The sequence below is a fragment of the Elephas maximus genome, chromosome 7 (genome assembly GCF_024166365.1).
Source record: "Elephas maximus indicus isolate mEleMax1 chromosome 7, mEleMax1 primary haplotype, whole genome shotgun sequence".
Taxonomy (NCBI): Eukaryota; Metazoa; Chordata; class Mammalia; order Proboscidea; family Elephantidae; genus Elephas; species Elephas maximus.
In genome coordinates this window covers 16,614,389-16,632,297 of record NC_064825.1, presented here as the reverse complement: position 1 = coordinate 16,632,297, position 17,909 = coordinate 16,614,389, and the positions used below count along the sequence as shown (strand labels likewise).

General features: G+C 39.3%; 1 protein-coding gene across 3 annotated transcripts in view; it reads right to left on the bottom strand.

Annotated features, from left to right (window-relative positions):
- PDGFD (platelet derived growth factor D) overlaps positions 1–17,909 on the bottom strand; it is a 272,892-nt gene that overhangs the window by 30,158 nt on the left and 224,825 nt on the right. For all 3 annotated transcript variants that reach the window (XM_049889454.1, XM_049889455.1, XM_049889453.1), the window contains exons 4-5: positions 8,835–8,897; positions 3,724–3,922 (exon numbers count right to left, since the gene is read on the bottom strand). In XM_049889454.1, coding sequence (XP_049745411.1) covers positions 3,724–3,922; positions 8,835–8,897 — 262 coding nt within the window. The remainder of the gene's footprint in view (positions 1–3,723; positions 3,923–8,834; positions 8,898–17,909) is intronic.

Below are 17,909 nucleotides of genomic sequence, written 5' to 3'. Positions count from 1 at the left end.
CAAAACTTAATTTTAAAATATTAGCTGCTGTTGCTTCATTACAGAAGTTCTCCACCTAGTGTATATGTGTTCTATTTTAGAGTTTATAAAACTGTGTTCTATATATTCATATTCGTAGTTCATCTTAGATTCCTTCTCTTTGGAACCATGAAAAGTGCTACTTTTGATTAGTTTGGGCAAATGAGAATAGATGCTCAACAGATATTCATAAATGGCAAGCTGATTTTTCTGCACAATATCCTTAGGAAATTACTACCCTGATAGTAGGAAAGTTTTTCCAAGATCCTCTAAAGTTCATATTGTATTTGACATCTAATCGAATTCCATTACCCAGAGCTATTTTCCTTTTCCCACTCTTTTTCATTGTGCCCTTCCTCAAACATCAGGATACAAGCATGGATTTGTATTTTTAAGTTCTAAAAACAGAAAATAACAGCTGAAATATTAATCCTGGCTTTCCTTGCCTTTGTGATTTACGTGCAGGTGGTTCAGCATGCATGGAATGATAAACAGTTAAGTCAGCACATTTATACAAGTACAGAGACAGTGGTGAGCTGCCAGGGTTAAATGAAATGGTACGAATCTGCCTTAAGGCTATTTTAAACAAGAGATTAGGAAATGGAACTTAAGCCAGCAGGAGAGAGGGATGATGTTTACTCTGTCACAAATAAGGAGCATGTCACATCGAATGCTCTTGGGAGGTTATTCCAGTAATGGAGCTATGCTCCTAAGTCTAGGGAGGGTTTCTGTAAACTGCAGAAATATACTAAGGCTGAGTTACTGTTTTCATTTCCACAAACATTAACTGAGCATCTAAAATGTGCCAGAGACCATGCCAAGTGCTAGAGATATAAGATCAACAACCTCTGAAACAGTGACTCTCAATCCTGGCTGCTTCTTAGGATTGATCTCCTAGGAGCTGGAGCCAGAAAAAAACACCAGTACCCCAGTGCTGTCCCCGGAGATTCTGAGTCAGTTTGGCTCGGGTGGGACCTAGACATCGGCATATTTTTAAAGCTTCCCAGGTGATTCTAACATTCAGCTGGGGTGGAGATCCATATGCATTTCTAGAATCTCATATTAACTAAGAGAAAACAAAAAGACACAAAAATAATGAAGTCTGATAGGATGGACAAAGTGCTGCGGAGACCCAAGGACTCCTAACTCTGCCTGTGGTATTGGGCATTCCAGGTGAAAAGACGAGAAAGGCTTCACCCAGGAAGTGCTACAAAACAGAGTTGAGGATTTAAAGTAGCTTCAGTGGTTAAGGGTTCTACTGCTAACCAAAAGGTCGGCAGTTTGAAATCCACCAGCTGCTCCTTGGAAACCTTAAGGGCAGTTTTACTCTGTCCTACAGGGTCGCTATGAGTTGGAATCAACTCGACGGCAACTGTTTTTTTTTTTTTATAGCTAGCTATGGTAGCCCTGGTGGTGCATCGGCTGCTACCTGAAAGATTGGAAGTTGGAACCCAGCCAGTGGTTCCTTGGGAGATAGACCTGATGATCTCTTCCCATAGAAACTACAGCCTAGGAAACTCTATGGGGCAGTCCTGCTCTATCACATGGGGTCACTATGAGTTGGAATCGACTTGACAGCAACTAACTAACTATAGCTAGCTACATTTCTTGAACAAGTACTATGTGCCAGATGCTCTTGGTTGATCCCCCAACAATTCCCTGACATAGGTGTTGTTATACACATTTTGGAGACAAGAAAATTGGGGCTCAGGAAGGGTCAGTGACTTGCTGAACAAAGTCTGTACATGGCAGGGTTGGGGTCTGAATCCAGGTCCCCTGATTCCAGTGAAACATAATTTCCAGAAAAAAAAAAATGCAATAATGGATTTAGTTGATTATTAATAAGTGCCAAGCAGGGTTGTCCTTTAAATAGCTATAGTGGTTAATATGCTGGAAGACATAGTCAGATTTTATTGCTTTTTTATTCAATACCATTTTTAATACGGGGGGGGGTTCAAAACATGTAAATATTTTACTTTCCTTCAAAGTTGACCAATGTTGGTAACGTCTTAGAGGAAAGTAGTTTCTTCTTTGTGTTGAGTCCAGCCTGACCCCTGGGAAGGTTCAGTTTGAGAGTCCCAGTGATCAGCACATGCCATCTCCCCTCAGCTGTGCTTTTTAAGCATATAAGATTTATGACCTGAGCCATAAGCAGAAGGCCCAGGCAGGAGTTAATTAGTCATTTCGGCTCAAATGTTCTAATCAGTTGTGCTTAACGACACAAACATTACCTGCTAATGCGGTCCCGTATGCAGTTCTTAAAAGTACCCTCAGTATTGCAAAGTGTAAGAAACAAGCTGTATTTTAGAGAAATATCTCCACATCTATGAAGCAAATAAGCCTTATAAGACTTTTTAGGGAAGATTTTAATGATAACAAATCTTAGCAAATAAAGTAAGGAGATAAAAGACTAGACATTATACTTTCATCCCCTAAAAGGTGATTACATGTTATTTCTCTATTGCTTTGAGTTAAACATTCAAATAAACACTCTCATCCTAAGATCATATCACTCAGGTATATGATTAAGATATTTATTGCTAAGAGTGCCTTATAATTTTAACTCATAACGTTCTGTCCGCCTGAACGTTCTTCTCTCTTCTAACGTCATTATCCTTTCCTGAAACTTTCAGTTGGATGTGTGCTTTCACATATCTTGAAGCTATCCCCGGCTTATTTATTTATTTTAACTTTCCCTTTGGGGTTTCACATTCTTGAAACCACCCAGGGCATCTAGCACATAAAACCAGTTGTCATAGAGCCAATTCTGACTCATGGCAACCCCATGTGTGTGGGAGTAGAATTGTACTCCACAGGGTTTTCAAAGGCTATTATTTTTTTAGATGTACATTGCCAGGCCTTTCTTCCGAGGCACCTCTGGATTTGAACCACCAACCTTTCAGTTAGCAGCTAAGCACATTAACCATTTGCACTACCCAGGGACTCTGCCAAGCACATAATAGGTCTTTATAAAGGATTTATAGAATGGACATTGAATGGGTAGAGCTGAAATCTTCAAACAGGATTTTGATCATTGCTTTAATGTGACTCTCCTGCCAACAGTGTCATGGGCTAAACCAACCCTCATATCCATCAGGGAGATACGGTAGTTTATTTTTGCATAAGTACTGCCACTGGAGGCAAGACAGCACAGTTCTCAGTTCCCCTCCACTGCTAACTAGCCAGTCTTTGGCAAGTCATTTACTTCCCCTGATTTTGGTTGCTCCACTGTGAAGCTGGGGCTAGCAATGCTTTATTTTCCTGGAAGCCAGAAGCTTTTAGCTCCAAAATATGACAGATCTTTGACTGAACCAAACCCTTCTTAGTCCCATACAAACAACATGGTTTGGGTAAAACATAGAGCTTCATTTGAGGTGCTGTGAAAAATATATGTGATAATGGACTGGCAGTAATCATCTCATTTATGTGAATTAAATATATTGCATTGTTAGTCCTTACTTATTATCACTATTAACACTCCTAGCCTGTAATGGTTTCAGCTGCTAGCTGAAACACTGGTGGTTTGAACCCACCCAGTGGATCTATGGGAGAAAGACCTGGCAAACTGCTCCCATAAAGATTGTAGCCTAGAAAACCCTATGGGGCAGTTCTCTGTCACATGGGATTGCTATTAGTCGGAATTGACTGGGCAACACCTAAAAACAACAGTCACTTACAAAGGACCTCCAAGGCCCTGTTTCTTACCTTTTGACTTCCTGTCATGGTATGACCTGCCTCGATAATGAGGGGTGTCCAGATACAGATTCTCAAGATCTTCTTGCCATGATTCTGGATTGAAGTGCTTGAGCAGATCCTCCACAGTATCGAATTCTGCAATTGTTTTGTCCAGAGCATCCGCAGTGAGCGTGGGATCCGTTACTGATTGAGAGTGACAGGATACCCCCTACGAGTGACAGACAGCTCAGTGTACTCAGAATAAGCCCATTACTATTAAAGGTAACAGTCATACAACTATATGGAAGGAACAAACACATGCTTCTAATTATAAGACATCATGTTCCTAAATACCCGAGCAAAAGTACTCCTGTCATAGTCTTGCCATTTTCCTAAATAAAAGCAATTAATCGTTAAAAGATAGTAATTACTCTTTTGTAAACCAAATCTAAGCAGATCATAAGTCTTCAGGTTTATCTGAACTGTAATCATTAAAAAAGATATAGGCTAGGTGGAAATATCAATGTTAAAATATCAATGTTAAGTCATCCAATTTCTTGGTTCAAGGTCCCGAGTCATCCATACCTGCAAGTTTTGCATAATTCATCCCATTCTCCTGCATTTCATCTCCATTTCCCCCTTTTACAGGTCACCTAGCATTGCAGGTGTGGTGTGAGTAGTGTTTGGGATTAACTCTGGTGACGTCTTGACAAAGTTCAGCACCCTGACCCGCTTATTTACTGTCAACAAGGATAACTAGCCATGAAATTGGCTCTCTTGACTTGAGTGAAAGATTCACATGGAAAAAGTGACCAAAAAAAAAAAAAAAAAAGAAGTGTTGTAGCTTGCTAGTGACCCCAGACACCATTAAAACATTTTCAAGAATACTCTTTAAATGAGAAACAAGACATCATGGAAAGCCTGGAAAGGATTATGTATTTTGCCATGGAACACATCCCTACGTAGGTTTCTAAGCCCTTACTTCACTAACCCTTGTACAATCTAGAGGTAAATGAGCCATGATTCAAACATCTCCATAAAAATTCATGACCCATTAACAAGGAAATAGAGAGCACACAGCCTCAAATGATTTCTAAAAGTCTTTAAAGAAACTGCCAAACAAATAAGATCCCCCAAGGGCAAATATCTCCCATCACTAAGGGAAAATGAAAATTAATGAAAACTTGTTTCCCTGAAACTTAACTGCAGTATCCTATTGAGAAATAATATGTGCTACAGAGTTGCAGACAGCAAAGCCCACACTTAGATACAGTCTCACGCACAGGCAACACTTTCTCTCTTTAACCAGTCAAGGTCTGTAGGTCGGTAAGCAATTCAATGATCACTGCTCTCAGAAGGCCCTTTTTTAGCAAAACTTAAGGGATGCAAAAGTAATAAACTACCATTGGGGTGCAGTCCCTGGGTGGTGCAAACAGTTTAAAGGGCTTGGTTGCTAAGCAAAAGGTTGGCGGTTCAATCCACCGAGAAGGACCTCAGAAGAGAGGCCCGGACATCTACTTCTGAAAAATCAGCCACTGAAAACCCTATGAAACACAGTTCTACTCGGACACACACGGGGTTGCCCTGAGTCAGAATCCACTCAACAGCAACTGGCTTTTACCATGGGTGCAGTGGTGTAGCTTGGGAGCATCTTCAAATATGCTCTGTACGGAACAGGGAGTCGGGGGAAAAAAGGGTAGGAGGAGGCGTGGGACAGATTGGTGAATGCCTCAGGTCAGCTCTGTAATCTACAGCGTGTGTGTGGGGGGCGGGGGTGGGTGGGTGGGCGGGTGTGTGGGGCGGGGGTGGGTGGGTGGGTGTGTGTGGCGGCGGGCTGGAAGCGATACGACTGAGTGATACCTCATTTCTTTCTTTCTGTTCTCTCTTGGCATCACAAGCTAGAGGTGAACAATACTTGTAATTAAGTCCAAACATTCCAAACCCCCATTCAACTTGTATTGTCTGGATAATCTACAGTATGTTATTGTTAGTTGCCATTATTGAGTTGGCTCTGCCTTGTGGTGACCTTATATCTGACAACGAAACTGTGCCAAATCTACAGTCTACCTGGCTTCTGTTCACCGGATTATTTACAATGAGCTTCGTTCACAATAGCCTGGGTCTAAGACACAAAAAAGTTAGGCACATAAAAAAAAGAAAAAACATTTTTTTTTAATTTATTTATAGCAGCATATAAAAGCTTTGAAACTAAAATGCTTCCCCCACCGCCTTTTTTTTTTTTTTAAATAAAAGCAAGACATCAGTCAAGCCAGTCCCACACAAGCAGAAGCTTCTTGCAGCAGTTTTATGGAAGTGGTTGCAAGGAGTTTTTTAGGGGGTTATTCCTAAAAGTGCCTGGATAGTAGCTTGTGCCCAGATCTATCTCCACGAAAAAGCAGTGGAGGGGCTTTCATTCCCTGGGGCGGGAAGAGGGAGGCAAAATATAATCTAACAGGCTGAAAGGCAAAGCCAAATCACAGTAAAAGGGAAAATTGCCCTTATGTATGAGCTTTACTGATACTTCAAGTTTGGACTCTGGGTGGTTGACAGAAACAATGGTGACAGTTAAGAAAATATTTATGAGGGATTAAGTGACCTAATAAACCCACAAGAACATTTTTCTTTCTGAGGTAAATATTTTCCAGTTGTTTTTGAGAGAAAGAACTAATTGGGCGTGCCTTTTTTAACTACCCTGCAAATTTAACCTCATTCAGTTTTTGTTACACATTTGCAAAAATAAATTTTAAAGTTAACTGAATTTCTTTTTAAAATAATAGCAATTGTAAAATGTACTCTGAAAACTATAAATGACTTTCAGCAAAAACAAAATGCATAGTTTTTATGGAAGTTAATGGTAGGTCCAACGGTCTTTGCTCTTACCCCAGAAGCTTCTTAAAAAACAGAATTCGAAGAAGGACGTTCAATCTCCCTGGATTAAGCAGTGTGCTGACTTAGAACTCAACCTAGAAGAGTTTCCAGTAGATAGGGACCCATGGCTCAGGTTCCCAGATACTCAAAGTGGATGGGATAATTCATCTCTTTTACAGGAACCAGATTAGCCTTAATTAGCTACGGGTCCTTTAAGGCTAGTAATTTGTACCTTGCGGCAGGAATGATTAGACTATCCTGAGCTATCACATACAAGATGCTTGAGAAGTGGAGGACTCCTTGACAGAATAATACTCTAGGTCCTGGCTGTAAAAGCTGTGGCTGAAATCTATTTCGAGGGCTGCCCAACTGCCCAAGCCTACTGCCTAGTCTACATAGCTCTGAAATATTACCTGCCTTATTTTAATTTTCACCAGCCTGATAATGGGGGCATTGCTGGTTCAGTGGTAGGATTCTGTTATGGATTGAAATGTGTCCTCCAAAAATGTGTGTCAACTTGGCTAGCCCATGGTTTCCAGTATTGTGTGATTGTCCACCATTTTGTCATCTGATGCGATTTTCTTACGTGTTGTAAATCCCACCTCTATGATGTTTGTGAGGCAGGATCAGTGGAAGTTATGTTAATGAAGCAGTACTCAATCTACAAGATTAGTTTGTTTTTTGAGTCAATCTTTTTTGACATATAAAAGAGAAAAGCGAGCAGAGAGGACAGAGACTTCATGCCACCAAGAAAGAAGAGCCAGGAGCAAAGCATACCCGTTAGACCCAGGGTCCCTGTGCTGAGAAGCTCCTAGACCAGGGGAAGATTGATGACAAGGACCTTCCCCCATAATCAACACAGAAAGAAAGCCTTCCCCTGGAGCTGGCCCCTGAATTCGAACTTCTAGCCTCCTAGACTGTGAGAGAATAAATTTCTGTTTATTAAAGCCATTCACTTGTGGTATTTCTGTTACAGGAGTACTAGGTAACTAAGACATGTTATCACCTTGATTCTCAGTCAATCATTTCATACACAGCCACCACCTGCCTGTCAGTGGATGCTTGTGTGTTGTTATGATGCTGAACGGGTTTCGGCAGAGTTTATAGACTAAGATGGATTAGGGAGAAAGGCCTGGTTATCTATTCCTGGAAATCAGCCAGTGAAAACCCTATGGATCACAATGGTTTGATCCACATCCTATCATCGGAATGGTGCAGGACTGAGCAGTGTTTAATTCTGTTGTGCATAGGGTCACCATGAGTCAGGGTCTCCCTCGACACCAGCTAACAGTAACAGTACACTTAGCTAGGTTCACAGCATGCATTCTAGACTGCCAAAAAACAAACAAATAGAACACTCTTAATATCTCTGGAAGTCTTGCTGACCAATTGTTCAGATGATGCCCTTTTATTCTAGCAGCCACAGCAGACAAATTAAATATAATCACAAACTCTATTGTGGAGGAAATCCTTCCATGGAAAGGGATATATATATTTTTTAAATCTCCCCAAAGAGTCAAATATAGCCTATAACTTCGGGGGGGAAAAAAGTCAACTCTGAGAGCCACGTGGACCCACTTTGGAATCATGGACAGGCTTACTCCATGCTCTTGAACTTTTCATGAACAAATGCCTTTATTATCTTCCATTTTCTTGATACACAAGTGCTCCACGTAGGATTGGGGAGAACAAGGTTTGTCTTTCTGTGCACAGCAGATAAGAAGGTAGAATGCTAAGAAATGACTACATTTGGATAGAAAAATGGGGTATGAACCATTTTACAGCTTCGGGGTGTTATGTTTTATTTCCAAGTCAAATAGACTACATGCTTGATACACACTTAATTTATCTTACTATAAACATTGGGATTTTTCAAGTCTGAGAAGATCCTTGAAAATGTAAAGGTTAAGAGGTTCCTCGGGAATACTCAAAAACAATTTCAAAATTTTCCACTGGAGCCTGGGCCATGGACCAGTTGGACATGTTTGATATGTCTGGATAGTCCTTTAGTTGGAAGGTTGTGCTTTGAAATGAACAATTACTTAAGGCAGTGGCTATCCCTGTGCTCCTACAGACTGCTGGCATTTCCTGGAAACCTTTCTAAAAGAGATTATTCTGACATAACCTGAATGAAACAGATGAAAACATCTTGTTTGAAATCTGGCTTTTGGTCAAGCCATAGGTCCTTAACGCAGCTGCAGTAACACTAGGGTTAATTTTAGCTACTGCATCAATTTATCCCCCCACAGGCAACACAGTAATAAATTACTTACAGAGATTGAGCTTGTGACTGACTCCCAGTTAGTCTCTGAGGCTGCAGCAGGTTGGAAATCTTCCTAGAAGGCAAAAAAAAAAAAAAAAAAAAGAATCCAGGCAAGTTAGTCAAACCTCGGTTCACTGCAAGGTTTCCACATCTCAGCCATCTGAATTTTCTTCCCACTAAGTGACAACAGAAGCAGGGGTTAACTTCCTACTGAACAAGTCACCATTTGTCTCAGGCACCTCTCCTCAAGAACCCTTATAATTCAAGACACAGACAGCCACATTACTTCAAGCACTCGTGAAACAGCAAATGGGCAGATAGAATTTCAAATTTTAACTCAGCCACCTACTGTGTGGCTTCAGAGAATCTGCGTCACCTGTCTAAGCCTTTACTTCCTCATCTGTAGAAGTTAGTATGGAAAGCTTAAATCATAGGGTTCTTTTCAAGAGTAAATGAGAATTATTTACATATTTGTAAATGGCACTTAGTAAATGCTTAAAAAAGACTAATAATATCTACTATCATTATTGATGTTCATTTGGTTTGAACTAGGTTCTGCATCATGCCCAACTCTGCCTGCTGAGCTAGTCTACATCCCAGTGATCTTTTCAATAACAAATTAACTGACAAAGGTCTGTTCCTGACTCTATTAAGAAATGTCAGGAAGAATGGCAAGGTGAGGAGAATGACTGTGGGAATGTCAAAGTACTACCCACTGGAGGATAGAAGGTAAGGGGCAGACCTGAGAACATTATCTCAGAGAAGCCATAAAGGATTTGTGATAGCAATGGATCTCAGGGAGAGAAATTTCTCCTAAAGGACAAAATTCTCTCCAATTTGTATATGATATCCATGTTAATTACTCTAGCACTAGCAGCAGTAAGTTTAAAAACCCTGCTGGGAAGGAAAGCTAATTTTACCATTTTTACATGTTGTCATAGTTGTCTAGTGCTGCTATAACTGAAATACCATAAGTGGATGGCTTTATCAAATAGAAATTTTTTCTCTCACAGTCTAGGAGGTGAGAAGTCCAAATTCAGGGCACCAGCTCCAGGAGGAAGCTTTCTCTCTTTGTCATTTCTCGGGGACAGTCCTTGTCATCCATCTTTCCCTGGTCTAGCAGCTTCTCAGCATACAGACCCTGGGTCCAAAGGGCACGCTCTGCTCCTAGCGCTTCTTTCTTGGTGGCATAAGGTCCCTCTCTTCTCTTTTATATCTCAAAGAGACTGACTCAAGATACAACCTAATTCTGTAAACTATGTCCTGCCCCATTAACATAAAAAAAAAAAACTGCCTCTAATTCTGCCTCATTAACATTAAAAAAAAATTGCCATGGAGTAGACTCTGACTCAGCCACGCTACAGGGCAGAGAAGAACTGCCCCATAGGGTTTCCAAGGAGCAGCTGATGGATTCAAACTGGTGACCTTTTGGTTTGTAGCCAAGCTCTTAACCACTGCACCACCAAGGCTCCCGTTAACATCACAGAGGTTAGGATTTAGAACACATACGTAATTACATCAGACCACAAAATAGAGGATAGCCACACAATACTGGAAATCACAGCTAATCCAAGCTGACACACATTTTGGGGGGAATATAATCCAATCCATAACACATGTCAAAGATGGTTTCTTGACCCTGCTAAAATAAATCACCTCAGTGAATTTCTCCCAGCCTGGTCAGGGAATAAGAGGTATTTGGGAATGATGCTGAGAAAAAATGCCACGCAAGTCTGACTGCTTATTTACCCAAGTACATTTACTGAGAGAGAGCTAAGCATCAGTTCTAAATTTCATTAACATTTTGAGGAGTTGGAAGTGCATTTAATTGCTCATGATGAAACTGGTTTATATATAAATTTCTGTGTGGAAGGAAGCTTCAGCTGTTTGCCAAAATAAAAGGAAAGGGAGAACTAAGTCAAACATGGTGTTCAAGGAATGAACCTCACTATTAAAAATGGACTAGACATCATTGTTGTAATCTCAACCTCAGGGAAGGATAGGAAATGTGGTCACTGCACTCTGCAAGACACAACATATGTGAAAAAAGACAAGAATTCCCACAACAGAAGAATGTGTACAAACAAATGGAGATAGGGATTTATATGAGTCTTAGAAGTTGGTGACCAGGTGAAGCTGAATAAAAGCAAGAAAGTCAATGGCTTCTCCACGTCTTGGAGAGATTATTGGTAGGAGGACATATGCCAAGTGGGATAATGACATTAGCAATCCTCAGATCACAGAATGTTCATTTCACTCATTCATTCAATATCCATTAATCACCCATTCTCTGATACCAGTCTAATCATGATAACATGAAAGGCAGTAGACAATTCTGCCCAGAGAAGTGGACCACCAGGAAAAATGTCACATAAGGAGGTGATTCTTGAGCTGAGTCTAGAAAGATAAGTAGATGGTTACTGGCAGAAAAGTTGGAGTAGAAGATTCAAAGGGAGACTGACATGAAATACAAGGAAAGTATAAAAAGAAAGGAGCAAGTTACCGGGGAAATTTATTGAGTCATTTTGGATATCATGCATTTGAGGAGCCTTGCAATATCCAGGTAGAGATGTTCATGACACAGCTTGGTCTCTGGGAATGGACCTCACAAGAGAGACTTTAACTTGAGATATAGATGTGGGAATCATCAGCACAAAAATGGCAATTAAAGCAAATGATGGGTTACGCTGGCCAAGAGTGAAATTCAAAGGAGGTACAATCTTTAAATCTGGAAAGGATTTTAGGTTTATTTAGTTCATTCAGTCCCTTAATCTGTTTTTTTTCCCTCTCCCTGGGATGCGCTGCCCCCAAATGTTCCAATGACTGGCTCTTTATTAGCTAAGTCTCTGCTCAAGGATCAAAACTTCAGAGAAATTTCCTTGAGCACTCATTTTAAAATACTCCATCTTTGGTCACTCTGTCCACTTAACTCGCTCAGTTTTCTTTAAGGCATTTATGGCTATCTGAAATCATTTTATTTGCCTGTTTTCTTATTAATTAGCTCTCTCTCCAACTAGAATGTACGCTCCAGAACGGCAGGGACCTTGTTTATCTTGTTCTCCACTCCGTTCTGAGGGCCAAGCAGAGTTTTTGGTAAACACTCCAGTGTATAATCACGGGTGATGCTCAGCTGCTATGGACCAAAAAAAGAAAATTGCCATAAAGTCAATTCCAACTCATAGCAACCCTGTAGGACAGAGAGGAACTGCCCCATACGGTTTCCAAGGCTATAATCTTTACAGAAGCAGACGGCCACATATTTCTCCCACAGCACATTTAGTGGGTTCAAACCACCAACCTTTCAGTCAGCAGCCGAGTACTTAACCACTGTGCTATCAGGGCTCCTAGGTACCAATACCAGTATGGGCAAGCCAGTAATTTATAGCCAGAGTCCACTCTGATTGGTCGGTGCCTATGTCATACTGTTTGTTACTTCTATCCTGGGTAGGTCACATGCTTTTTCAAGCTCCAGAATAATGAAAGACAAACTCCTTTTTACTGGGTGTTCTTAGCAGAGCAGTGCCCTTACCATTATGCTAAAAAAAAAAAAAGCTAAAATAGAACAGTGAATAACCATCTAAAATGTGTCAAAACAGTCTATCTTACAAATGACACATTTCTGTTCTTTGTTATAGCAAACTCACACAGGCACTTTAAAAGCCATATCTTATTCTTCCAGGGGGAGATAACTATTTGCTATTTCCAAGAAGTTGATACAAATTCAGCCATTGATCTCCTTATCTCCTGCTCCCAAGCTGCAGTATATCCCATCCTGAAATAAAGGAGCTGATATTTTGGTCACCTTATTTGGAGTAGTTTTGAAAACATAGATAGATCCTCAGATTTTCACTTTTTAAACAGATTAATATACATAGTTTGGTTTGCATGTACATATTATTGACTGGAAAGATGGGAGGTATGTAGAAATAAAATAGTAAGGACTACAAAGTATAGAAAATGTTTATATTGTCATAATATAGAAGTGATATTTCTATGCATGAATGCTGAAGTCAGAAAACATAAAAATTAACACACCTCACATATATAAAACATTGTATAAACTTAAAAAAATGCCAAAACCAAAATCGAAATGATGATGGCAAACTAGTAAACATACTTGTAAAAAACATAACAGATAAACAGTTAACATCCTTAAAATATAATGAACTCTTAAAAATCAAAAGACTGCCAAAGAGTATTTTCCATATCATACAATTTTGCTAGATATCTAATACAGCTATCTAGATAGCTGATAGAAGCATGACTGAAAATACATACACAAAAAATATTGATATTGGTTATATCTAAATGATGGTTTTTATTTTTCTGTTTTTACTTATTTGTATGTTCTAAAGCTTTCATAATAAACATCTAGTTTTAATGAGAAAATGGTAAGTTTCTAAAACAATAATGAGAAGAAAAAATGGATTGGGAACGTATGTGATTATTTAGACCTAAAGCCTCGTATGATACGTACTGAATACTGTCACCTATGAATTCCTTGGTGGAAAATAAAAGCCTTCTTGTAGAAAGGCTTTTGATTAACTATTAAATAGAGAATTGTCCAAAGAAGAGAACATAAAGGGTTCTAGAATGATCACACTCAGCTTCACTTAAAATATGGAACACAAGCTTTTGATATTTTTAAAAACAACCATGATGATATGCAGTCAACCATCAGCTCAGGGTCAGACAGATATCTGTCTGGCTCTGTTAGAGGACAGTTTACACATGGACTGTAAGCAAATATAAAAAAAAAAATAACACTATAGGTAATGAATGTTCTCAATGATAATGTCCTTATAAAAGACTAAGATCTGAATGGGAATTTCCATTTTCGAAACAGATATATCCAGATAACCCTTCCTTGTCATCAGTCACTGAGCCCACTCCAGAGAGGGCTGGTGGTATACCACAAGTGAACAAATGAATAGCCCATTCATTCCTTCACCAGGGCAAACCTGTACCCGTTAAATCAATGAATGACTGCAACAGGTGTCTAAACAATTGCCTCTCCTGTCCCTTGATGGTTGTTATGGATTGAATCATGTCCTCCCAAAATGCGTTGTAAATCTTAACCACTATGCCTGTGGTTATAATTCCATTTGGGAATGGGTTGTCTTTGTTATGTTAATGAGGCAAAATTAGTGTAGGGTGTAACTTGAGTCAATCTCTTTTGAGATATAAAAGAGATTAAACAAGCCAACAAAGCAGAGATGGGGGAAGATAGATGCCAAGCCACATGAAGATCGCCCAGGAGCAGAAGCTCAGAAGAGACAAGGATCTTCCTCCAGAGTCGATAGAGAAAGGCTTCCCCTACAGCCAGCACCCTGATTCGGATTTACGGTCTCCTAAGCTGTAAGAAAATAAATTTTTGTTTGTTAAAGCCACCACTTGTGCTATTTCTGTTATGGCAGCAGCAGATAGCTAAGACAAAGGTAGAGCTGGGAAAGCTTGTCTTTGAGTCTTCGGAGACAGCTGTTGCCAGGCCGATCTTCCAGACATTTGGGATGATTATTTGTACCACCTGTTCCTGGATCCTGCAGAGCATGGCTTGTTCGTTTTTATCCTCGGTGATTCTGCTGTGTTGTGAGTAGATGAGCTATAAACTGTTCTTTGCTAGAGGGATGCATTCCACCGTCACTTAAGACAAAACATATGCAATTACTTGAAGTTTTTAAAAAGTTTTCAACCAAAGACAATCTTTAACTTACCAAGAATGACTTATTTTGGGCAAGTTTTAAAAGACTTTTTTTTTAACTAGCATTTTCCCTAATTTTGAATTTTGTTGTTTTTTCTGTTTGCTGTTTTATATTCATTCCTCAGAGGCGTAAACTAAAGATCTCTCTCCTAATTGTATCTACACTTCTCTATCGAGCTAATTCTTAAAGGTACTTCTTTTGATATGTGAAGGACACACAGAGGGATTTGCCAGGATTCATAAAATAATAACAAACAAATGCACTATCAGCATCTATTCCTTCAGCGAATTCTTCATTTGCTCATGATGCTGTGCTCTGTTCATGACACACTTAAAAATTCAAATAAAGCTTAACTTGGAGCCCTGTGCCCTGGAATCACTCTTTAGGGAGATCTTTAAGGACAAAGACTTTTGATACTTCAATACAGGAATTACTGGCATGCAGTCCAAACAACATACACCAAATAATGCTATAATGTCCTAATATCTATATGAATAGGATAGAGCAAAAATTGAAAACCTGCTGGGTCAATCAAACTCTGTGATCCAGACAAAACTTTATAAGTATACTTTGCATACTCATCATCAAACTATCTCTTCTATAAGTAATAAGGAAAAGGCCTTGGCAGGAGGCCAGCTGTATTGGGAAGAACATTTACTACAATATCAAGACTGCAAAAATCAATAATTAACAAGAATCAAAGAGCATCTGTCAAAGTTATAGGATTTAATAATGCATGATTCTTAGAGCCATAAGAAGCCCTGGACAAGTATCTTCTGTTTTTAGAAATATATCCTTAATAAAATAAGTCTTATCTTTAATAACAAATATTTCTCATAGATAAGGCATCCTAATGAATTTACATTGATTTAAGAGCTAATTTTATAACTTCTTTATTTATCATTTTCTATAACATAGTACAATGTTTACAGCTTCTAGGATCCATTAGGAGTCCCTGGCACAAATAATTAAGCACTCAATTACTAGCTGAAACACTGGCAGTTCGAACCCATCCAGAGGCACCTCTGAAGAAAGCCTTAAAGATCACAACCATTGAAAACCCTAGAGAGTGCAGTTCTACTCTGCAGCACTTGGGGTTGCCATGAGTTGGAACAGACTCAACAGCAACCGTTCTCTTTTTATTTTTTTAGGGCCCATTAATGAACCCTACATGTAATCTTGATACTAATAAAAAAAAATCTGTTCATTTTTCTTCTTATAAGACAAGGACCTTTTTATCCTTGTTAGTTTCGGATTTCTTCAGACCAAACTTAGTCTGAGAAGTTGCTCCCGGAACGGTAAGCAAAGATCAGAGGAAACACCAGTCCAATGAGTAACGAAAGAGAAACAAGGAGAACAGGCTCTCTTCATCTCAGAGAGGGTCACGAGAGCCATACTCAAGAGCTAGAGAAGGATCAAGACGTGTTGGCAGATAGAGAGAGGGATCTATGCAAAACATAAAAGGATGAACAACCTGCAATTATTGCTTGGGTACCATGCATGACGTGAGGAAATACAAATGATCCTGGAGAGAAGAGATAGGTGGCCAAGAGAGCTGATGAAAACCTATGTTTGCCAAACAGGGAAGTCTTAGCAAGAGGCTGCACGGAAAATTGCAAATTGCACAACACACCTTTGAGAAAGTTTTCATTGTGTGTGATACAAACCAAGAGTTGTTTAATTCACATCTTGAGAAATACTACCAGAGGTTTCTCTACAGTGTGTTGTCAAAAAACTAGGTGCAGGTTTAAATTTTGTGCATAGCTTTTGTAAACAGACTAACGTGGTTTAGTCTTAAGACTAAAGCTTTTATAATAACAGCTGCCATCTATGGAGCACAGATGATGTGCTAGTACTATGTGAAACCCTTTCCAAACATTATCTCATTCATCATTTTTACAGCCTTAAGAGATGAAGAAGCAGAGAGACATCAGGCTTAAGGAACTTGTTCTCAAGGAAGCCAGCCCAGTTATTAAGAGGCTCCGCAGATACCTGAACCTGAGCCTGGCTTTCTGTGTGCTTTCTTCTCTGCTGACCTGTTTCTCTTTCCATTTATAAAGAATCGTTTTATAAGAGAAACAAACAACCTTGATTTGTGCTAAGTACAGGTTTTCATAAATTCCTTATAGGCATTTCTAAAAGAACGCTTGGTTCAGTTTCACCAGTAGCCTGAAAATTATTAAAGATTGTACTTTTGATATCGCTGATATTAAAGACTCCTTACACTACCCAACTAAAATGGGTGGCTAAGGAAGTCATTCTGCCATTTAGGAAAATCACAACTTTGAAACAAAAAGGAGAAATGTTGACCTGAATTATTCATATTTTTATTTCTTTGCACTTCACACAATACCTGGTCCATACTGAGCATTCTTTTCGTTTGTTTGTTTTGTTTTTTGTTGTGGTTGTTGAGGGAGGAAATACTGTCTCATACTCAGAATCCTACAAACCATTTTACTTAGACTGGATGACCCTGTGCTGAAAGTCACACTCAACAGAACTGCTAAATTTCTCTGTATTTGAATGGCATTATATGAATGGATTATCTGCCTCATGGCCAAAAGCTAGTTATAATACTAAAACAAATATTAGAGAAAATGGGAAGTACAAACTCTATAAAGATTAAGGCCATGTCCTCAAAATCCTTTAATGAAAATCATTCCCTTTATAAACTCCAATTACTCCACTGCTAATTAAAACTCCAAAGATCTGACTTTAGGGAGAAAATATTATGTGAAGCCCAAAAGATAAAGCTATAGTCAACACAGCTTGCACACTACCAGGAAAAAAGCACTCAGGAAACATTATTCGGCAAATGATAGGGGCAGGCAAGTCAGTCTAATAGCAATTAAAAATTTAATTCTTTTTTTAAAACATGAATATTGCCTCGGGAGGTGACTTTGAGTTGTTTGTGACACATTTTCTCTGTACACACTCACTCGTTGTTATCCTTACACTCTGCCCAGAAGTATACATTAGTTAGAGCTGCTATCTTTCGTAATTATCATTTGACACTATAGACTACTGATGTAAAATATTTAATAGTGATGGCTAAGAGCTACAGCTGCTAACCAAAAGTCAGCAGTTCCAATCCACCAGGTGCTCCTTGGAAAACCTATGGGGCAGTTCTATTCTGTTCTAGAGGGTCATTATGAGTCGGAATCAACTCGAAGGCAACAGGTTTTATAATACCATACTGTTCATGTTAGGTCCTTAGGTGCCATACAGTCAGTTCAAACTGCTGACCTTTTGTTTAGCAGCCGTAGCTCTTAACCATTACAAGAGCTCGAATACCCCTGCAAATCACTCCTACTACAAAACGTGAGATTAGCACATTCTCGACTTGCAGTTCCTCTTCCCTTCCCTACTCAGCTAAGGACTAA